The 22,013-nt window shown below is 53.4% G+C and overlaps 4 protein-coding genes across 8 annotated transcripts in view; 1 reads left to right on the forward strand and 3 right to left on the reverse strand.

Annotated features, from left to right (window-relative positions):
- Positions 1–4,520: 4,520 nt before the first annotated feature.
- On the reverse strand, positions 4,521–5,369 carry LOC108494431 (hemoglobin subunit alpha-A). Its single transcript, XM_017809004.1, has 3 exons — positions 5,207–5,369; positions 4,852–5,056; positions 4,521–4,750 (listed from the first exon to the last, which is right to left on the reverse strand). The coding sequence occupies exons 1-3, from the start codon at positions 5,299–5,301 to the stop codon at positions 4,622–4,624; spliced, it is 429 nt and encodes a 142-aa protein (XP_017664493.1). The 5' UTR covers positions 5,302–5,369; the 3' UTR covers positions 4,521–4,621.
- Positions 5,370–7,618: 2,249 nt separating this feature from the next.
- Positions 7,619–8,657, reverse strand: LOC108494433 (hemoglobin subunit alpha-D). The gene is made up of 3 exons (XM_017809005.1): positions 8,515–8,657; positions 8,197–8,401; positions 7,619–7,794 (listed from the first exon to the last, which is right to left on the reverse strand). The coding sequence occupies exons 1-3, from the start codon at positions 8,604–8,606 to the stop codon at positions 7,666–7,668; spliced, it is 426 nt and encodes a 141-aa protein (XP_017664494.1). The 5' UTR covers positions 8,607–8,657; the 3' UTR covers positions 7,619–7,665.
- Positions 8,658–11,124: 2,467 nt separating this feature from the next.
- LOC108494434 (hemoglobin subunit pi) lies at positions 11,125–13,273 on the reverse strand. The gene is made up of 3 exons (XM_017809006.1): positions 13,070–13,273; positions 11,837–12,041; positions 11,125–11,329 (listed from the first exon to the last, which is right to left on the reverse strand). The coding sequence occupies exons 1-3, from the start codon at positions 13,162–13,164 to the stop codon at positions 11,201–11,203; spliced, it is 429 nt and encodes a 142-aa protein (XP_017664495.1). The 5' UTR covers positions 13,165–13,273; the 3' UTR covers positions 11,125–11,200.
- A 5,546-nt stretch (positions 13,274–18,819) lies between these two features.
- NPRL3 (NPR3 like, GATOR1 complex subunit) overlaps positions 18,820–22,013 on the forward strand; it is a 42,469-nt gene continuing 39,275 nt past the window's right edge. For 3 of the 5 annotated variants that reach the window (XM_017808814.1, XM_017808815.1, XM_017808816.1), the window contains exons 1-2: positions 18,866–18,983; positions 20,642–20,711. In XM_017808814.1, coding sequence (XP_017664303.1) covers positions 18,866–18,983; positions 20,642–20,711 — 188 coding nt within the window. Of the gene's footprint in view, positions 18,984–20,641; positions 20,712–22,013 lie in introns of all 5 variants that reach the window. The other 2 variants (XM_017808823.1, XM_017808822.1) reach the window with 1 other exon arrangement.

Consider the following 22,013-nt stretch of genomic DNA (forward strand, 5'->3'; position numbering starts at 1 on the left):
AAATAAAAGAGGTTTGATTTGGATTAGATTTAAGGAAGAAGGCTTTTACAATGAGGGTGGTAAAACACTGGCACAGGTTGCTCAGAGCCCCATCCGGCCCAGTACTGAATGTTTCCAGGGATGGGGCAGCCACAACTCTCTGAGCAACCTGTGCCAGTGTTTTACCACCCTCATTGTAAAAGCCTTCTTCCTTAAATCTAATCCAAATCAAACCTCTTTTATTTTAAAACCATCACTCCTTGCCCTACCACAACAGGTTGTAGGAGCATAGTGGACTTAGAGCCCTGAGCAGAGCAACTGAGATGATCCAGGGGATGGGGCAGCACAGTGTGAAGGGGTCCTGGGGAGGCTGGGATTTTTCCCTGGGGAAGGGGGGACAAAAAGGGCCAGCTCTACACAGTCATAAAATGAACGTGGCCCTGGTGCACATCAGGTGCTGCATGACTAGATGGAGGCCATTGATCAGCCTGGTAGGTTGGTTCAAAATGGATGAAAAGGACTTTACATGGGCCAGGTGGGAGAATGAACTTCTGGAACTCGCTGCCACAGGAGGCTGTGGAAACAAGTAGGATCAGCAGGTTTATAAAAGGTATAGCAAATTCATGAGCAGCTGCAGGTCAACTGACAGATGCTGAAGGCAACAGGCAGGAATGTTGGCTGGAATTGCTGTTACTGCTGCTGTGGGAGCTTGAGGAGCACAACCAAAGCTGGCTAGGGGCCTGTGCCCTCCCCAGATGGCACCTCCTGTAGCTGAAAACAACACAAAAACAACACTGGGAGAGAGGAACCACGGATGTTACCATTGCCTGTGATCTCAGTTCCATCCTTAAGCAAATTCAGATCTTCCCAGGTGGTTGCTGTGTGGTAGGAAGATAGGGCAACCAGCAGGAAGAGAAGTTTTGCATTTCTATTCAATTTCCATCTTTGTAGTGAAAATCTAATCAATGCTTATTTTCTGTCTTCTACTGCTCTTCCTTCTCCCACTGGCAAAACAGCTGGTGGAGGAGGTGGGAGGATCCTGGAAAGTTTGAATTAAAGTATATTTCAATCATTCCTTATTTTCAGACTGCTTGCCTAAAAAAATCCCCTTCACCTCAAAAATTGATTGAAGCCACCTCCAAACATCCAGTATCTGTGGGAAAAGGTGAAGGGGGAGGGGGTCATGGAAAATGAGACCATGGAGTCTCTTATCAGGGTAGAAACAGGAAGCCAAGGAACTATAAACCGGTCAACTTCAAGTCACAAAAAAAACAGTGGGACATTTCATCAAAGAAAGAAATGAGTAATAAGCATGGCCATCTCCAAGAATGAATCATTTCAGATGAGTGTGTTTTCCTTCTGTGGCAGACTCCAGTCCTTGGTTTAACATTATCATTCACTGTTCTTTCATCAATAACTTGTAGTATAGAATGTGCTTATTAAATTCTCAGATGTTCCTGAGCTGGAGGGACTGAAAGCAGCCCAAAGCACTGGCTGAAAATTCGGATTGATCCAGACAAATCAGAGAGATCAGTTCAGTAGGGAAATTCTGACATTTAGGAAAGAGTGACTGTCCAGACACACAGCAAACAAGCAGAAGATCTATTGGCTGCACCACTTGTGAGTTATTCTATTGCCATATTGAATTCCAATAGGGGATGTACAAACAAGAACAGTTTGTAAAACACGTGATGTTTTCCCTCCTCGTTCCAGCAAGAGGACCTCTCAACTGGTCTCCTAAGATCAGCTTCCAGTAAGGAATTAATTCTCTATGTTCCCGCTGCTTCTTTGCTAAATTTTGATCTAGCATTTTCTGTAAAGCATAGATAATTCCTGGTGAACTCCCCTAGGATGCATGACATCCTCCAGAAGTATGTGCTTCTGTGTCCCTTTCCAGGACATTCTCTCTAGGGCCATGACTATTCATCCAATGCTAATAAGAGCAGGATCCAACCTATGTGGTCAATGCTGTTTGCAGCCCCTCAAGAGACTGGTGGAAGTGTTTTGATCAGGTGAGTCATAAGCATCAAACTCATTTCCTGATGTCATTTTAGCTCCTTATTTTAATAAAAATGGGGTTTCTGAGATGCCACTTGCCTTGGTGACATCTTATAACAAAACACTGTGCTGTTCTGGGGATGTCTTTGCACCACAGGTGCTTTGTCCATCCAAAATAAATAGTAATGAGAGCCAATAAAGGGCTCCAGAGAGTGGAGGCATCAAAACAGGCTTTTCTCTCACCTGGAGATGTCCATCTCCCATCTTGCCCTGAAGCTGCCTGGTGTGACTCTGCCTCCTGAGTGCTGCCATGGCCTGGATCAGGGGCCTTTGTCCCCAAATTCCACCTCATCAATGTCACCCGAGGGCATTTTGGGCTGCTGCTGTGGCAATGCAGTGGTTGCCTCCACATCTCCCATCAGCACTGGAGCTGCAGCAATGCCAGCTGCAAAATCACCCTGGGCCAGCACTAGGGTGAATACTGGACCTGCCCTGCTCCAGAGCACAGCTGCTGAGGTGCCAGCAGGTCCTGAGGCAGTGGGCAGGAATACCAGCTCAGGGAGAGCCCAGCTGCAGCCAGAGTGTCTGTCCTGTGGGGTGGGCTGTGTCCTGGGGCACACAACGCCACGGCCACCAAGGGATGCCCAGGGAAGGGAGCCCCTGTGCCCTGAGCCAGGAGGGGCACCCAGCACTGGACATGGGCTGCTGGGGAGGGTCCTGGACCCCTCCAAGCTGGCACCAGAGTCCCCAGTGCACTCAGGACCTCGGGCTGGCTGGAAGCCCATCCCATCAGACCTGCTTCTCCCTGCTCCACCCCTGCAGGTAGGACCAAGGCTTGGCCCTTGCACCCTCTGCCTGGCCCCGATAAAGCACCACGGCTGGAGGTCCCCATCTTGTGGCAGCAGGGACAAATGGCTGGGACATCACGAGATCAGAGGTTCTTTGGCCAAAAACAGAACTCTGGGTAAGTGCTGCAGAGCCAGGGCACTGCCCACTGCCACCCCATGTGTCCTGCCCGAGGGCACAGCACAGCTTGAGAGCACTTTGAAGTGAAACCCAATTTAGGGACAAAGTGTCACCCTCCACATACACACCGCCCCCATGTTGCTCTTACACCTTGCCTCTGGCACCCACCACACTCGGGACCATGAGGGTTTGGAGGTGCCTGAGTCTGTGCTGGATTTGGTGCTGGCTCTTCCCAGTGCTTTACACACCAGCCCACAATGCCTCGGACACCTCTGTGCCCTGACCCCCACCATACCCCCCACCATACCCCAGCTCTCTCCAGGATCCCCAGGGAGCAGAGGCTCTCTGTGGAGCACAGTTGTGCCCACAGCTCTGTCTGGGTAACGTTGGCTGGAAGGGTGGAACCTGCTCCAACACCTGCTCCGTGCAAAGGTGGATCGGGTTGGCCAGCGATGCCCTGACCAGCTCTCTCCTCCTTCCTCACTGTGCCCAGGGGTGGTGGGCACATGGTGTGGTGGTGCTCTGCAGGTGAAACCCCAGGGGCTGGAGGGGCCTCTCTCTCTCCTTGGAGTCCTTGGAGTCTTTCCTGTCTCTGTGCATTCACTGACAGTGACTGGAGGCCATGGGGCTGGGGCAAGTGTCCATCCTTGCAAGTGCCAGGGATCAAAGGGGCCCGTGGCAAGATGAACCTGTGAACCCTGGGGCTTCCTTGAACCTTCCCCCCTTCACCAAGCACCTCCCAGCCTTGGCAGGGACAGGGCAGCCTTACTCAGCACCTGGCAGGTTGTAGCCCCCCCAGACTATCTGCTGCCCCATCTCTACCACACCCACAGCTGGAGGAGAGCCCACGTTCTCCTTTATCAGCCCCCCACGGCCACCCTGCTGTGGGCTGTGATAAGGGCTGGGGGTTGTGCAGACACCAACACCACAACACCCCACACCCCTCTGCTGCCTGGGCTCCTTTCCCTGCCCTGACACCCCCCAACACTGCTGGATCTGGAGCTGGGCCCCATCTGCTCCCCCTGCGGTTCTGCAGCACACCCCCAAAGCGTTACCCCAGCAATGCAGCATTAGGTGGAGACAGAAGAAGTCCTACACCACTGCACAGCTCTGTGTGCTGGGGGTGCACAGAGAGATGTCCTGGGGTGCCCTCACTGTGCCACCACGCAGAGGGGCAGAGGTGCAGGGAGCCCCTGTACCCCACCGTCTCCCACGAGCATTTCCAGAAGGAGATGCTCTACGACAATTTGTCCTGAACAAGGGGTGCATGGGGCTGGTGGGGATCCCAGCGTGGAGCCCTGGTGGGACAGGTTGGACAGGTTGGGGCTGCAGGAAGCCCGTGATCCTCTGTGAGTCTTTCCCCTCCGCTGGTGCCTGGAAATGCTCTGCTTGCTCCCGGAGCCCCACGGCTGGCAGAGCAGTGTCTCCCTGTCGGGTAACCACCCTCCAAACACTGCTAAACCAGTGCCCATTTCCTCCATGCGCCCACCTGGCGGGGAGACCCCCAGTTCAGATCCCCGAAGCAGATCCCTCCTGCTCCCTCCCCGCAGGCAGCAAACAGAGCAGGACACCAGAGCTGGAGCACAAATGCAAGAGATTTTATTTCAGAACATTTGACTGCTCGCTGTTGGAGGGCTGGTGGTGCCCCTTGGGTCCAGCTCCAGCCACGGTACACGTCTTAACGGTACTTGGCAGTCAGGACGGTTCCCACGGCGCACAGGAACTTGTCCAGGGAAGCGTGGACCTCCGGGGTCAGGAGAGCGGGGTTGTGGCTGGCCACCACCACCAGGAAGCACTGGCCCAGCAGCTGAAAGGCAAAAGGAGATGGTGAGCAAGGGGGTGAGGCGAGGGGGTGGCCAAGGGGTGCAGGAGGGGAGCAGGGCTGGTCGCCCCTTCCCAGACGCTCACTTTGAAGTTGACAGGGTCCACGCGGAGTTTTTGGGCGTGGAGGTCACTGAGCTTGGAGAGGGCACCGGCGATGTCATCGATGTGGTTGGCAGCTTCGACCAGGGCAGCCGCCACCTTCTTGCCATGACCCTTGACCTGAGCAGAGCCCTTTCCCAGGTCAAAGTGGGGGAAGTAGGTCTTGGTCTGGGGGTAGGTGGCGAACATCCTGCGGAACAGACGGATTCAGGGACAGGTGAGACAGGGACAGAGACATAGGGCAGAGACAGCTGCGGATGGGGAGAGAATGGGGGCAGATGGGAGGGACTTGAGGATGGAGACGAGAGGAGAGAGAGTCCTGCCGGGGATGGACACATACCTCTCTAGGGTCTCGGCGCCATAATCTTCGGCGTGGCCGCCGATTTTGGCGAAGACGCCCTTCACGTTGGTCTTGTCGGCACTGGACAGCACCATGATGTCACCTTCGCCCTGGCAGCCCCCAGCACGGGTGTCCCCGCTGGCGGCCGCCGCCCTTATATGCGGTGCTGGGGCCCCGCCCGCCCCCGCGTCCCGCCCCGCTCTGGCCCCGTCCCGGGGCGCTGGACCCCGGCCAGGAGCGGCCGCCTCCCGACCCCCCCGCCCCGCTCCACCCGGCACCGGCACCGGCGGGGGGGCTGTGCCCCGGCACCCCCGGGTCGGGCCAGGGGGAGGGTCGGGGCTGGTTTCAGCGCAGGCAGTGGTTTGCCCCTCTGGCACAAGCTGACAGTAGGGTTAGGCTTAGGGTTAGGATGAGATTTAGGTTCAGGTATAGTGTTCGGGCTGGCTTGGGTTGTCAGGTCTGCACTGGCACCGGTGGAGGAGCTGCCGTGTGTCCCCTCCCAGCGCGGAGTGGGGCACGGGCTGAGGAGCCCCGGGCACACCCTGCATGGGTTCTGGCCAGGCGGTGGGGACAGGAGCGTGGGGGAGTCTGTGCCCCACAGACTGAGCCCAACATCTCCGACCCCCACTCACGGCCCCGTGGGCCCCTGCACGTACAGACTGGGCCATCCAGCAGAGCTTCCACACACGTGTGAGCTGCCCTGGTACGTGCGCTGCCCCTACACACACTGCCATCTGACACATCCTTGCACAGACCTGTGCCGTCCCTATACACCATACACTAGACACTAGACTCGTCCCCCACCATCCAACACAGCCCCTGAGCACGCAGCTGCCCTGCTGCACCCCCTGCTCTCGTTCCTTCAGTGCCCCTGAACCCCTGTACCCCACAGTGTGTGCCCTCTTCAGCCCCTGCTCCTCGAACCACCGTCCCATCCCTTTGCACACAGACCCCGGAGCTCCCCTGCCCCAGCCCTCTCTCCTGCTCACAGCCTGTGCTGGTGCCAGTGCTGTGGGGACTGGGGGACTCCTGGGAAGGGGGGACACCTGGCAGAGCCCACAGGGATCGGCACTGCTGCAGGTGCTGTGGGAATGAAGACGCTCTGGGCCACGGTGGTTTGTGGCCAGCCCCGTGTGCCCCAAATGATGAAGGTGAGGAGAGTAACAGGGGCAAGGTAGATGAGGATGGTGAGGAAGAGGAGGAGGGTGAAGGGGCTTGTGGAGCTTCCAGTAGGTTCGGGAGCTGGCACAGTCCAGCAGGGGACAGTTCACGCCCGTGTTTCCTCCACTGCCGACGGGTTCTTATCGTTTGTGTTTGGGGGAGATTAGCTCGGTCTGGCACCACTTCAGAGTGGGGAGGGAGGGGGGAAGAACGGGGGAGGGACGGGGGGTGGGCTGATCCTCTAGGAAACAGCGGTGGGACAGCCTTGATGCATCGTGGGGAAGCTGCCAGGGCAGCAGAACACTTCAGACCGGTGGCACAAGAATAAATGGGTGTAAACGCACAAGAGCACACTATATAGTCTGGGATGTGTCTGAGGACAGAGGAAAAGCGCTGTGGGTTCACCTGCAGGAGCAGGGGCCGGCGTGGCCAGGGACTGTCAGCCCTGTTTGTGTGCAGGCAGGGTCCCTGCACACTCCATACCTGCCTTCTGCCTGTACTTGGACACCCCTCTCCTGCAGGACCTCATCTCCTTCCTCCGGTGTCACAGCACAGAGCAAACCCAGGGCTAATTTAGTGTCTCACAGCCCATCAACTGTGATCAGGGATTTTTTTAAATTCAGGTTCCAAAGCCTTGAAACCAGCGTCCCTGTGCTGGACTGCAGCTCTGCCCACTGCACTCCAAGCCTGCCCATGTCCCAGGGGAGGTGCAGACACCTGGGATGGGTGCAGGGGCTCTTCCCTGGCAGCCAGCTGGGATTTGTGGCTCAGGGGCTTTGTGCTTAATGATCTGTGCTGGATTTTTTTTACTCCCATGAATTCTCTGATTGCTTTTGGAGCTCATGCAAGCAACTTAGCTCCCACAGCATCCCTAATAAAGTCCTAAACAGCTAGCTGTCTTGATAGATGGAGACAGGCAGGATTTATCCTCCCTCCCCACCCCGAGAATCCTTCAAAGGGACGCAAGAGCCAAATTTGTTTTGGCACAGCCTTTCCCCTGCTCCCTGGAGGGGTGCAGGCACAGCCAGTGCCACGCTGAGCTACATTCCAGGGGTCCTGCTATCGGCTGCATCCCATGCTGGGGAGGGGTGGAAGCAGGTAGGACGCCGGGGGACACCCAGGGAGCCCATGGCCAGTGCTGCCCTTCCTGTACCACAGCTGGTCTCACTGGTAGCCCCCTCCCCCCGGCAGGAGCACTGCCACTCTCCAGCCCATCCCAGCCCTCGGCCCCGGCACAGACGGACTCAGAGCTGCGGCAAAAGAGTCTTTATTGGCGGCACACGGGCACAGGTGGCAGCTCATCTGTACTTCTCAGCCAGCACGGAGGCCACGGCCGACATGAACTTGTCGACGGCAGAGTGGATCTGGGGGGTGTAGTCCTTCCCCAGGTGCACGGCCAGCACCACCTGGAGGCACTGCGCCAGCAGCTGCGAGGAAAAACGGGGCTAAGCACCGCTGCTACAGCCCCAGGGCCCCTTCCCAGTCCCTGTCCCTTGTCCCCTGTCCCCCATCCTGATCCCTGTCCCCTGTCCCCTGTCCCCCAGTCTCCATCCCCCATCCCCTGTCCCCCATCCTGATCCCTGTCCCCCATCCTGATCCCCGTCCACTGTCCACTGTCCCTCATCCTCTGTTTCCCATCCCCATCCCTCATCCTGATCCCCATCAGCCACCTCCTCTCCCCCATCCTCTATCCCTCATCCCCGTCCCCCATCCCTCATCCCCTGTCCCCCATCCTGATCCCAATCCTCCATCCCCTGTCCCCCATTCTCCATCCCCACCCTCATCCCCCACCCCTGTCCTCCATCCCCTGCCCCCTGTCCCCCGCCTGCCTTGAAGTTGACGGGGTCCACACGCAGGTTGTAGGCGTGCAGGTTGCTGAGCTCAGACAGAGCCTGGCTCATGTTGTCCAGGTTCTTGACGGCAGTGCCCAGGGCAGCCACCACCTTCTTGCCATGGCCACGGATCTGGTCAGAGCCATGGTGCAGGTCGAAGTGGGGGAAGTAGGTCTTGGTCGAGGGGTAGGCGGCGAACATCCTGGGGGAGCGGGACAGTCAGTGGTGCTCGCCCAGCCGGACCCACCACACCGGCCCCTCCGTGGGGCTCCCACCCACTCATCCCCTTTGCCCAGAGGGTCCCCAAGCCTGCACCTCTCCAGGGTCTCGGCTCCGACATCGTCCTGGTGGCCGGACACCTTCTCCCAGACCTGCTGGACCAGCTTCTTGTCCTCGGCAGTCAGCATGGCGGCGGTTGGAGTAGGCAGGGGTTGGTGGCAGCAGCACCCCTGGGGACGCCCTCTTATAGCTGCCAGCACCCCTGCCTGGCCTTATCTTATCACACCGAGGGGCGGGGGCACGGCCGGCCCAGGGAGTGGCTGTGGCTCTGCCTCGGGGGCCCCGGCTGCCTTGGGGGGCCCAGCCCTAAGGAGGCCCCCGGGGGGCCTGGCTACCCTGCCCTGCCCCACTGTACCAGCCCCACACCAGGCTGGGGGCAGCACCTTGCCAGGCTGCCCCATGGGGATGTCCCGTGGGTGTCACAGCCTTGTCTGCCCTGGCCAGAATGTCCTCAAGCCTCCTGTTGTGACCCACCAGTCCTCCTGGAGGGGCCAGGGCCCTGCCTGGCTCTGTGGGTGTTGGGGTGAGTCCCACAAGTGTCCCTGGTCCTATGTCCTCCAGGCTCTGGCACATCCAGCCCCTCTCTGCCCCAAGGGACCCCATGGCCTCTGAGTATGAGCCACGGGTCATGCTGGGGGTCTGCCATGAGAAACACCATCCCTCCAGCAGCCTGGAGACACCTGGGCAGGGAAGGGGATATGCCTGAGGATGGAGGGTAAGCGCTGTGACCCAGAGTCTGTCCTGCGATGCTTGTCAGGCCTGGGCTCCTTCCCTTCTTCCCACCATGACATGTGCTCCTGCCTCTCCCCATAAACACTGGGATATCTGGTAAGGGTACATGGTAGTTGGTCATACAGCCATGGAATTATGGAATAATAGAATCATTCAGGTTGGAAAATCCCTCTATTAAGTCCAACCATTAACCCAGCACTGCCAAGGCCAACACTAAACTGTGTCCCCAGGTGCCACACCTACACACCTTCTAAATCCCTCCAGGGATGGTGGCTTCATTACTGCCCTGGGCAGCCTGTTCCAGGGCTTGACAACCCTTTCCACGAAGCAATTTTTCCTAATATCCAACCTAAACCTCCCCCAGTGCAACTTGAGGCCATCTCCTCTCACTGCCACATCCTTCTCTCAGCCTCTGGGACACACCAGATGCTGACCTACCACCTAAGTCATGGATTTAAACCTGCAGATTAGCCAAGATTCACAGATGCAGAATGTTTTAAAAGCTGCTGTGGCACACTGAGTGACAGGTTAAGAGCCATTTGGTGGCCTGAGAGCTTTTGCACCACCTTTTTACCCCTTGCCTTTTCCCCCCTTGCCTTTTCCCCCCTTGCCCTAAATTCCATGAATGAGACAAGAATCACTGCTTGCAGTGCCAGCTCAGGCTGTCTATCAGAGCAGGTTTAAGGCTTTGCACCCACCTTTTCATGTCAGAAGTCCTCTGAGACAGGAGCTCCCATTGTGCTGTGCTTTAGATTTTTGGCCAAACCGGCCCCGGTAACAGGCTGATGTTCCAGATTTTTCTGAGCAGCATTTGCACAGAATCAAGGCTGTCTCTGCTTTTCACTCTGCCCCCACCCAGGGAATAATTGATTTTAGGGTAGTGGGAGGGGAGACAACCAGATGAGCCCAACTAATCAAAAAGGTATTTCATATCATATAACCCCATGCTCATCAATAAAAGGAAAAAGAGAGGGTTTAAGGGAGTTTTAGGGGGGTTAACCTTTTTTGCTCAGGAACTGGTTGGACATCAGTTTACCCACGAAATGCAGTGATTGCCTTTGCATCAACTGTTTTGTTTTGTTTTCTTTCCTCTTCTTCCACTTATTCTTCACTTATTAAACATTAATTTCTGTTCATTTGATCTCGACCCCCAATTTTTCTTGCTTTTATTCTTCCTTTCTTCTCCTCATCCAATTGAAGGGGGGCAGTGAGTGAGTGAGTGACTGTGTAGTGCTTGGCTGCTGGCTGGGGTTAACCCAGAACAGGTATGTGTGGAAAATCCCTCATCTCCCCAAATTTCAAATCCATGTAAAATTCCCCATGTTAAAATCAGAGATGTCAAGCTGAGGGGATGGTCCCTTTAGCAAACCTGTCTAGCAGGTGTTCATGAAGCACATTAGATACCACCTCCATACCCCATGGACAGAGGCATGAGAAGACAATGCCCAGCATCACAACACATGGCAATGCAGGTTTTGTTCCCAACAGGCTGGGATGGGTTTTGGATAGGTCTAACAAAAAGCCTGGGCCTATTCCATATCCTAGCAGGGCAAAAGACTCTTTCCTGGTCAACCTGTAAACAGTCTGTGGTGGGTATATACCTTGGTGAGCAGCAGCAGCCACAGGGCTGTAGCCTGTTCTGGGCACCTGCTCAATGGTGTGTTGTTCCCGCTGAATATTACATTATTCCCACTGAATTTGTACATTTAGCACATGAATTGGTATATTAATTCATGGGTATGTGAATTAGTACATGAATTTACAAAGCTTACTCTTTCCCCCTCCATTTCAGAACACCCCTGCCTGCACAGTCAGGTGCAGGTGGCACACATGGAGATAAAAGCACAGAGACCATTGCTCACATTTGAATTATTTATTGGGTTTTGCAGATGACCAAACCCCCCTGCAGAGGGGATTTGAGAGGGCTGCCTAGGAAGGGGTGATTCCCCAGAGCCTGGGATGTGCCTCCCTCACCCTCTGTGGAGGCCATTTATCTGTACTTCTCAGTCAGGACAGAGGAAACACTGGACAGGAACTTGTCCCATGCAGCATGAACTTCTGGGGTGAAGTCACTGGGATAGCGGGCAGCCACGGAGCACAGGATACAGTGGGAAAGCAGCTGTAAGGAAAACCAGGATTAAATCCATCATAATCAGTATCAGATGTTAGTCTAGGGGTCTGCAATGGAGCTTGGGCCCAGCATGCTCTGGGATGACAACTACATGTCTCAACCAAAAGGGCAAAAGACACTGCTTGCTCCCACTCCCTCTTCCAATTGTCCCTTCCTTCCTCACCAAAGGGAAATGCAACAAAGTGGAAATGTTTAGAATTTATTAAGACTTTGTTCGAGGTGATGTAGATTGATGTGTGAGGGGGATTCATGAATTACAGCAAAGGCAGCAGAGACTCGAGTCTGTCTAACACAAACCTTAGGAGCCCCCTGAGCAGTTCTCTGCCTGCACTAGGCCAGATCTTTCACTAAAAGATCCAATCCCAGGTTAAAAATCAAGTGGGCAACACGCTGTGCAGTGCAGTCAGGGATCAAGCTGCCGTTAGCCCAAGTGACCTGTGGTCTCTAATTCTGTGATGGCAGCTTCCCCCCCTGGAAGTGCCCGTGCTCCCTCACCTTGAAGTTCACGGGGTCCACGCGGAGGATGTAAGCGTGCAGCTCGCTGAGCTTGGCCAAAGCTCCTCGAATGTCATCAACGTGCTTCACGGCTTCCCCGACGGCATTCATGACCTTGGAGCCGTGACCGCGAAGCTGAGCCGAGCCTTGGCTGAGGTCGAAGTGAGGGAAGTAGGTTTTCGTCTGGGGGTAGCTGGAGAAAAGCCTGGAGGGGAGAACACGAGAATGAGGTTCAGCAGTGGAAATGGCATCCATGAGGTGGCAAAAACCCTGAGCAAGCGCAGTGTAAACCTTCAGCTCTTTTGGTGGTGTAACAGAGCTTTGGGGGCTTGAAGTTTGTGTTGGGAAGGTCTTTCTGCTCTTAAAGCTCCCCTGCAGCACGTGCAGATTGGACAGCAGGCTAATCTGTGCACACTTGAGAAGAATTAAATCATTTAAAACCTAATGTATTTATGCTTTTGTTTGTTTTTAATAAAAAATAGCCCCAAATTGTACCAAATTTCCTCTCATACACTATAACCCAGTTTCCAGGACCTTCAAACTAAAATGAACTGAACAAACCAGAATCAATATGAGTGGTACTCAGAGTCCTGGAAGGAGAATCACAATACTTTATAGTGAGCTGTAAATAAAATTTAAATAACATGGAATAAGATAAGAATTTCTGAACAATTTCCAGACTATTATATCTTTTTTGCCAGCTTGCTTAATTGGTATGAACCTTGGATTACTGTGTGGTGCTGCATGCAGGGCATCCAGTTGTCTTTTTTTCCTAAGGGTTTTTTACTTATCAACTGGAACAATGAGATCTGAGTATTCAGTGAATTTACTGGATAGCTATTATTTTAGAAATACTAAGAGAAAGTGCATCATTTGTACAATAAACCACTTCAAGTTCATCCCCTAACAGGGATAATGCTGTTTCAGGACACTGAGTATAAATGACTTTGAATTCCTTCCCAGCGCTCCTGGCTATGAATTCTTCTGAATTGCTATAAAGAGGAAAAAAAAGCCTATTGAATTGTTTAGAAAATAGTGGCTTGCCATGAGATTTTTGAAGCATTTAGTAGCCCAGATATAATTCCTGATGATTACATTGCAAACAACACAACTCCCCATCAACTCTCAGCAGTCCCAACCTGCTCTCGCTCACCCAGGTTCTACCTGGGATGCATCCCAACAGAGATGCCCTGTGAGGGACTCTCTCTGGGGGAGTGCTGGGGCCTTCCTTACCTCTCCAGTGATTCTGCCCCGATGGCATCGGCTTGGGTGGCCACCTTGGCCCAGATGGTGACCACGGCGGCTTTCTCGGCTTGGGTCAGCGTCATTGTGCGGGAGGTGCTGGCTCTGTCCCTCGCAGTGACCGCTCGGAGCAGGTTTGGACTCCCCACCCCGGCAGCCCTGGTTATAAAGGGGAAGGGGAGAGCGGACCTTGGTGCCTGTCCACACTCATTGGTCACTCCAGAGCCCTCCCATGGAGCGGGAGACACTTATCTCCCCGAGGAGCAATGGCTATTTCGGCCAGGGTCAGCGCACTGCCCTCCTCTCCCGCTGGCCTTATCAGCTTCTTGCTTCGTAAGAAAACAGCTGTGTGGCCCAAAGAAATTGTCTGGACACATATTGATACATGAACAGAGAGATAATGCTGGGAAATTCCATTGATGAAGCGTTAGGACACATCTTTAAGTTGACGAGCATACGGGCTTCAAGCATACTAAGGAGCTTGGAGAGGAATCTGCATTTCCTCCTTTGGTTCACAGATGTGAACACAAAACTTTGGGCCTTTCTGGGCCATATAATACAATTCCAGTATATGTGGCTGCCCTGTGCCACAATTTTTCACATGAAATGATTCCTAGGTGATGGTAGAGGCAGGCTGGGAGAGTGTGGTATAGTTCAGAGGGTCAGTGAAACACTGATTTTGTGAGAATAAGTAGAGATTTTGCCACTTTTTTCATCACTGCCAGGACTTCACTTTGACAGCCTCTTACAGAGAATTAGGGACCTACTCTGCAATTGATATGGATTATAATAGCAGTGGTAGTAATGTTTCCTATGGATAAGAGAGTTTGTGAAATTGAGTATGGTCCTAAAAAAAGTGTGTGTTGAGAAAGACCAGTCAGACTTTTTGTTTTCATGACTAAATGCCTCCTGTTGCATGTCTTTAATTTTTAACTGTGTGATCCTGCTGTTCATTACCCTTGGTACTGTAAAATAGCCCTCAGCACCACAGCCAGTGCTGGACATGCACAGGAATGCCTGGTCCCATAATAAATGGTTGGTAGCATCAGAACACAGGCACAGTGGATGGGTGAAGGACCAAACAAGCAAAAGGAAGACCAGCACAAGTCTGTAATCACAGATAAGTGGGCAAAGTGTCAAAGAAATACCCTACTGGAGATGGTCACTGCTGAACCTCTGGGCATGAATGTCCTGCCAGCACATGAAGCAGAGGTAAATCTCTCTGCCATGCTGATAAGCTGCAGCAGCCTCACACATCACCACTGAGCACTGGCAGCCCTGCATGGAAAGCTGGCTGGTGCAGTCAGAGGGGTCAGACAGTGTTCTCTGCCCAAACAGTCCCGCACACTTGAGCAGAGAAGGTTGGTCTGTCTCAGCCAGATTCCTCACCAAGATGTGTCTGTGTTTCACAGCAGTGGTACCCCACTGCTACAGAGGGTGACCCCCAGCCAGGGGAAAACCCTTCTAGGGATCTATTGGTCCTTGGGTCATGTGTGGATTGGAGTATGTCCAGCCTGTACCAAAGTATGGGTGTCACTCCTGGAGCGTGCACCAGCCTTGGAGCCTCTCTTGGGAGCCATGGTATGGCCGTGCTGTGCTGCTGGGCAGGTGCTGGGTTTGGGGTGGGAGCCATGTGTGTTGTGTGTGTGGCAGGAGTTTCTTCTTTGCTGTCACATGGTGATAGGTCTCTCTTCTCTGGGCAGACTCCATAGCCTGGAGGAGTTGATCCATACACTACAAACCCTGCTTTTCCTGGGAGTGTGGCTCTTCCACTGCATCCTGGAATCGGCTGGGAATGAACCAGTGGTACCAGAAAAGTGGTAGGGATGGGGTCAGACAGCAACTTCTGTATCCTCTGGTGTCCCCTGTGCCCTGGGGCAAGTGGCACTTGCAGAAGGACTCTTACCCACCCCTTGTACTCTGTGCTGGGCTCTGAATTTAAGCCTCTCTGCATGCCACCTGTCACACGAATCAGGAGAAACCCTGGACTTCCCCAAAGGGCAGGCACAAAGCACTCGATGCCTCTTGATCTGCAAGCCCAGTTGGGTTCAGTGATCTTGTATTATCATCCCCTCTGTGGAGGCCAACACCTCATCTGGGATTTAATTTCAGATTGTGTTCAGTGCCACAGCTCCTCCTCAGCCCTCCTGCCCACGGGCTGGATAATTCACTCTGAGAGGGGATACAAGAGGGGGCTCACCTGAGACCAAGGGAGAACAATCACATTACTATAGGAAATATTATCAGAGAGCTCTTTGTATATCTTCCCTTTGATAATGCCATACATGTCCCCTGAAAACCTGGAGCTAACTCTGGCTAAACAGATGCAGAGCAGTGCAGTCTCCAATTCAAAGTGCAGCATGGGCAGCAGCCAGGGCACAGGACAACACAATATTCAGTTTATACAGCTTAAATGGATGGCATTACCAAAGGAGGCTTTCATCATCCCTTGCTACACACATTTCCAGAACTTGCAGCTTTCCCATAGAAAGATTACTTTGAAAAATAAAGATGCTGTTGTGAAGTATCCATTTATATAATGTTTTTGTCTCCTCCCCAAAGTGCTGCCTGTTACACGGCGTGTCCATGGCTGTGCTCCAAGCTCTCCTCAGTGAGAGTGCTTTTAATCAGGGGTTACTCAATCAATACTGTGACCCAGATATACACAGGGATAAGGCACAGGCCCTGAGGATTCCTTCCTGTTTTGCTGCCCACTGTGTAACCTGAACATTGGTCCTCTGTGACTGGAGGATTAAGGTCTGTGTAGGCACAATGCTTAAAGTGATGTCTGCACAGGAGGAGTCATCATCACTGAAATCATTGTGGAATTTGAATTCTTTTTCTGAGGGTTACTCTTGCACTATCACAAAAGCCAGAGCAGCCAAAAGGTGACAGTGGTTTGCAGAAGGAGCTCATTGCTCCCCCAGGATCGGGGCTGTGCTGGGAATGGTTGTGGAAACTCCTCAGGAGTGTGCCTGGAGGGAAAAGCATGACCCTTAGCTATGGAACACAACATGCTGTGGGAAGTGACTGTCTCTGGCTTTGCATGGACCTCTCAGCCAAGTTCCTCATCCCAGTGCTCCAGCTGCCCACGGTGCAGTGAGACAGGGGGGTCCTGGCCACAGCAACACAAGGAGCTGGACAACATGACTGATGGTGTTCCTCTGTCACAGGGTTGGCACTGAAACCATGTCCTCTGGGAAACTCCACCAGACCTGCCTTCCTCTCTTGCTGCTGCTTCTCGTGATGATCCACAGACTCACAGCAGAATGTCCACTCTTGGGCAGATGGTGGATCTTTGTCATAAAATCACCAAAAGTGATTCTTTTTTAAATTAATGTAGGTCGGTTTTAATCCTGTTCTAAAACCCAGCTGCCTGAGTTTCTCATTTTAAGCAGCAGAAGAGAGCAACAGGCCTGTTAGCTAATTATAAAAGTGGGATTATAATTTCTGTCAGCCCTGATTGTAAACCCAGTGGCCTCTTGAATGGCATTGCTGGGAGATCAGGGATAACTTTCCCCATACGCCTGTATTATCTGCAGAAACTGTCTTCCCCTCAAGGAGAATGCTGTGGATTAAGTGGCACATATATCTGCTCTAACTCTGAAATATTCAAGGCATATTAAGTTTTTGAAGTCTTAAAAGTGGAGTCTAAATCCTGGCTTTACTCTTTAATTTCCTACCAGTGCTCGAAGAACTTGCAATCTTTGCTTTAATAGAAATAAAGACTAACTAATTGCTACTGAACCTCCAAGAGATGGAAATGACAGATATGTCTGTAATTTATTATTTAAGAAAGTGAAATTATATTTTGAAGCAGACATACTGCGAAATTTTAACGTGGCTGCCCAGTGCTGGTGCATGAGGAGTGCTCTGCTGCGATAATGGGACTGCTCTTTAATCACCCCTAGACAACTCTGCCCCCTCAGCGTCACCTCCTCTCGCTCAATTGTTATCTCTGGCCTGGTGGAGAATGGCCCTGTAGATTACACTGTGCTGCTCATCTCCCTCTGCAGCCACCCACCCCTGCACCGTGTCCCTGGGGGGACTGCACAGCAAAATCCACAGTGGGAATATCTCAAGGTGGTCAAATATCTTATTAATGCAATCAAATACAGAAGAATTTGCATAAAACCCCAGGACATCCTCTAATATAATTGCTGATAATTTCTGATCTCGGTTAAACACAAAATAAGATGAAGACACCAAAGAGTGCCAGGGAAGTAACGTCACCCTTCCTAATCCAGAGGCACAGGAACCACAAGGCAGGTTGTATCAGAGCTGTGAGGCTCCCTGAGATCGTGAACATGAGCAACAAGCTCGATCCAGCCTTTCCATGAGCACCTGGAGCCCAGAGGACTGACTTCCCCAGCCAGCCTCCCGCAGGCACCCTGGTATCATGGCATCATTTGGGCTGGAAAGGCCCTCTGAGCCCAACCATTAACCCAGCACTGCCGAGCCCACCACTAAACCATGTCCTCACAACCACTTGTTTTTTGAGCACTTCCAGGGATGGTGATTCCAACACTGCCCTGGGCAGTTCCAGTGCCTGGCCACCCTTTCCATGAGGACGACAATCCTTTGGGGGTGACAAGCACTTGCTGCTCTTTGCCATCAGCTCTGGAGATGTTAATGACTGAACTGGCTGAAAAGCCACCAATGACCCAAAGTGGCCAAGAGAAATAACACTGGGCAGTTCAGGACCTGGCAGCCCCTGGGGAGAGATCAGGGCTGGAGGCCACCATGGCCTGGGTATGGGGCTGAACTGGGGGTGCTGGGTATGGGGCTGAACTGGGGATGCTGGGCAGTGCTGGGGGCACTGGGATGAGCTGGAAGGTGCTGGCTGCAGGCATGTGAAGCACTGGAATAAACTGGGGGTGTGTGGAACAGGGAGTGGTGTCATGGGACACTGGGCTGATTGAGGGAATGTGTGTGTGGGGTGCGGGGCACAACTGGGGGCACTGGGCTATACTGGGGATGGGACTGTGGGTGCTGGTCTGAACTGGGAGCACTGGGCTATATTGGGAATGGGGCTGTGTGTGAGGTGCTGGGCTGAACTGGGAGCACCGGGCTGTACTGGGGATGGGGCTGTGTATGAGATGCTGGGCCGAACTGGGGGCAACTGGGCTGTACTGGGGATGGGGCTGTGTATGAGATGCTGGGCCGAACTGGGGGCAACTGGGCTGTACTGATGGCAATGGACTGAACTGGGGGCACCGGGCTGTTCTGGGAATGGTGCTGCGTGTGAGGTGAAGGTCCGAACTTCACCTCACACGCAGCCCCGTTCCCAGAACTGAGGGCACTGGGCTGTGCTGGGTACGGAGCTGTGTGTGAGGTGCGGGTGTGAACCGGTGGCACTGGTCTGAACTGGTGGCACTGGTCATAACTGGGGGCACTGGGCTGAACTGGGGGCACTGGGCTGAACGGGGGGTGCTGGGCTGTGCCGGGGACACTGGGCTGTGCCGGGGCATTGGGCTGTGCCGGGGACACTGGGCTGTGCCGGGGACACTGGGCTGTGCCGGGGCATTGGGCTGTGCCGGGGACACTGGGCTGTGCCGGGGACACTGGGCTGTGCCGGGGCATTGGGCTGTGCCGGGGCCGGCCCTGTGGGTACGAAGCGCTCGGGGTGCCCCGGGCCGTGAGGCGCTGGGTCCGGCCGCGCTCTGCCCGCAGCCGGGAGGCCCCGCACGGCCCCTCCGGTCCCCCCCGGCGCCGGCGGCCGGGCCGTGCGGCGGCGGAAGCGGAAGGCGCGGCGGCGGCGGGGCCCTTCCTGCGGGCCGGGCCGGGATGGGCGAGAGCACCAGTCCCATCAGCGTGATCCTGGTGAGCTCGGGCAGCCGCGGCAACAAGCTGCTGTTCCGCTTCCCGTTCCAGCGCGGCGCCGAGCACCCCGCCGCGCAGGACAGTAAGTGCGCGATGCCGCGGGGACCGGCCCGGGGGTGCGGCTGCACCTGCCCCGCGCCCCAGGAGCCTCCGCCGGGGCCGCTGCCGCGTCGGGGGGCTTGGCATCCTCCCCGTGGGGACTTGGCATCGTCCCCGTGGGGGCTGGTGCTCCACACGCAGCCCTCACTGCCCTCTTGGGGTCTGGCACACCCCCCCCCAGCCCTCAGACTGGCCATGGGGACCTGGCACCCCACACATCCCCCTCACACTGTCTGTGGGGACCTGACTCTCACCCACACATCCCCCTCACAATGTCTGCGGGTACCTGGCACCCCTCACATCGTCCATGGGGACCTGGCACCCCTCCCATACCCACCCTCCGTGGGGGTCTGTGTATACCTGGCACCCCCACCACAAACCCCTCAGACTGTCACCGTGTACCTGGCACCCGTCACACCTCACACTGTCTGTGGGTACCTGACACCCCACACACCCCTCACACTGTCTACAGGGACCTGGCATCTCTCAGACTGTCTGTGGGTACCTGGCACCCCTCACATAGCCACCCTCCATGGGGGTCTGTGTGTTTCTGGCCCTCCCCCCTCAAACCCCTCACACCGTCTGTGTGTACCTCACACTCTCCATTAGGACCTGGCATCCTTCACCTACCCTCCATGGGGGCCTGGCACCCCTCAAACACCCCTCAAACCCCTGAGAATGCCCTGACACTCCTCACACCACCCCCCCTTCACAACCCCTCCTAGGAGTCTGGTTCTCAAACACCTCCAGGTTCCCAGGCACCCCTCACACCCCGGGTTATTGAGCCAATTAGTGCCAGGTGTTATTACCGACCCTGGGCCTTGTTGCTGTTCCTGGGGTGGATGAATCCCATGGGTTTTGGGAGCTGCAGGGGAAGGAGGAGGCAGGGTGAGAAGTGAAGGCACTGATTAGGGAGAGAGGGTTCAGAAGACACCCTGAGCTTTAACCAAAAATGCGTAGAAACTATTTAACTTTAGTGCCTTGTGTTGAATAATGGACTGGAGGAGGTTTAATTTTCTCTAAAAAAACAGGACCATGGAACTGTTTGGATGCCAGCATTGCTTGTGCCTCTTCCTCCAAGGCTCCTGATCCAGGACAGTGCCTGGGGCTGGAGTTGGATCAGTGTCAGTGCAGGGCCTAAAGGTGCTGTAGAGTGATGAGGCTGTTTGACTTTGGTCCTGTGCTGACTGCTGTGTGTTGTGAGAGTTTGGCACCCCTGCTTGGGTTGTGAGTTGCTTTTTAGCAGGAGAGAATCGTCTTTAAATCCCTTTTCATTTTTATAGGTAAAATCTGAAAAGATTTTTTTTTTTTGGCTGACTGCTTCCCTCACACCCCACTCCTGCTTTTTGTTGGTAAAGGATATCCCTTCCTCTGACTGCACTTCTGTAGCATTACCATTGTCCCCAAACCTGGGCAATAATGAGGGAAACACAGTGATCAGAATTCCACTTTCTGCTCTCTCCAAGTGGTTTGTGTCAATTTCTGTAAATGTTTTACTTTCTCCTCTTCATCCCCTGAAGAGTAAAAAACCTGTTTCTCCTATTTTTTTAATGTGTTTTCGAGTGAGAGTAGAAAAACGCACAATCACACTTCTTTAAGGAGATATTTCCTCGATAAACTTATCTTTATCCTTTGCTTCAGACAAACCAAGGAGTCGATACGCTGTGAATGGCTCTGGTGACACCACAGAAGATCAAGATGGGGACTCCAGGTAGGGGGAAAACGTTTCTCCTTGCCTAAGAGTTTGAAACAGAGGAGAGGTGGCCTCCTGCTCTCTTGCCTCCTGGTTTCTAGGCACATTCTCTCTGACTGTACAGAAGACAACCTGCCTAAAAATGCTTTAACACCAAATTATGAGCAACTTGGTGCTTAGTAATGAGTCTGATGAGGGAATGCTACTGAATCTGTTGTTTTCAGGACAAGGTATAGGTCAGGTATTTTGTGCTTGTTAGAAAGGCAGTACTATCCTTTCAAAACTAGGAGTATTAATCCTTTGGCAAAATTCCACTTTTCTTTACCTGCCTACCTCTAACTGGACATATTATTCAGTCGCCTCAAATTCCTCCCTAGCTTGTGTAATTGTTGTATGGAATTGCTGTGCACTAATGAGTAACTAATTTTGTTCCTCCAGATATAGCTGCCGTTGTGTCAGTGACATAGTAAGAGGAAACTGAGACTTAAAGATAGTTTTTTAATTACAGGAAATCACTGGGTAACATTTGCACTGAAAGCAGGCAGTGTGCTGTTCAGCATGTATGTACGTATGGATGGACCCTCTAATTAGTTTTGGTAGAACATTTGAAATCTGCTGCATAGTTCTAAATTTATCATTACTAGATATGAGATAAATCTGGGAGAGAAAAAGGGTTCTTTTGTCTGTTGGCCCATAATTCAGTTGCAGATCTTCTTTGTGATTCGTGTTTTAATCTCCAAGATTAATAAAAGGGGGCAGTTGTTGATCTTCACTCAGAGTACAAAAGAAGTAATCACTTTTCCCCAGAAAGAAAGGTAAGCTTGTTCTTAGCTTTACGGCTGAGAATGGTGTAGCTGAAATGAAAATCACCTATGACAATAAGCATCATCAATTCATTTGGTTTTCCAGGACTGGGGTCTTATGAAAACACATTTTGCTTGAGGTCATTTGTATCCCCTGCCTTTTCTGGTGCCTTTGGAACCTTCAAATACAGTCTTTTGGTGCATGTCCAGTGAGTGCAGTACAAACAGGGCACAACTCCAGTGGGAGTACATTTGGGAACTGGTGAATGGTGTTCCACACTGGGCTGTGGGTGGCAGGAAGGCTCAGTGCACTGCTTAGCCCAGGGATTTTGTTGGTTGCTGTTTGAACCCCTGGCTCTGGTGTTTCCCTAAAATAGATTAAGATGGTGTTGGAATGATGCCAACCTGTGTCTGATACTGATTCTTATGGCCTCTGCCATTTTGGCAGGTTGGACCAAGCACTTAATATGTAGCTGTTTGTTGGATGTTGCCTGTGTTGCTGAATTAGTGTGATACA

This window comes from Lepidothrix coronata, unplaced genomic scaffold (genome assembly GCF_001604755.1).
Source record: "Lepidothrix coronata isolate B3197 unplaced genomic scaffold, Lepidothrix_coronata-1.0 Scaffold24, whole genome shotgun sequence".
Taxonomy (NCBI): domain Eukaryota; kingdom Metazoa; phylum Chordata; class Aves; order Passeriformes; family Pipridae; genus Lepidothrix; species Lepidothrix coronata.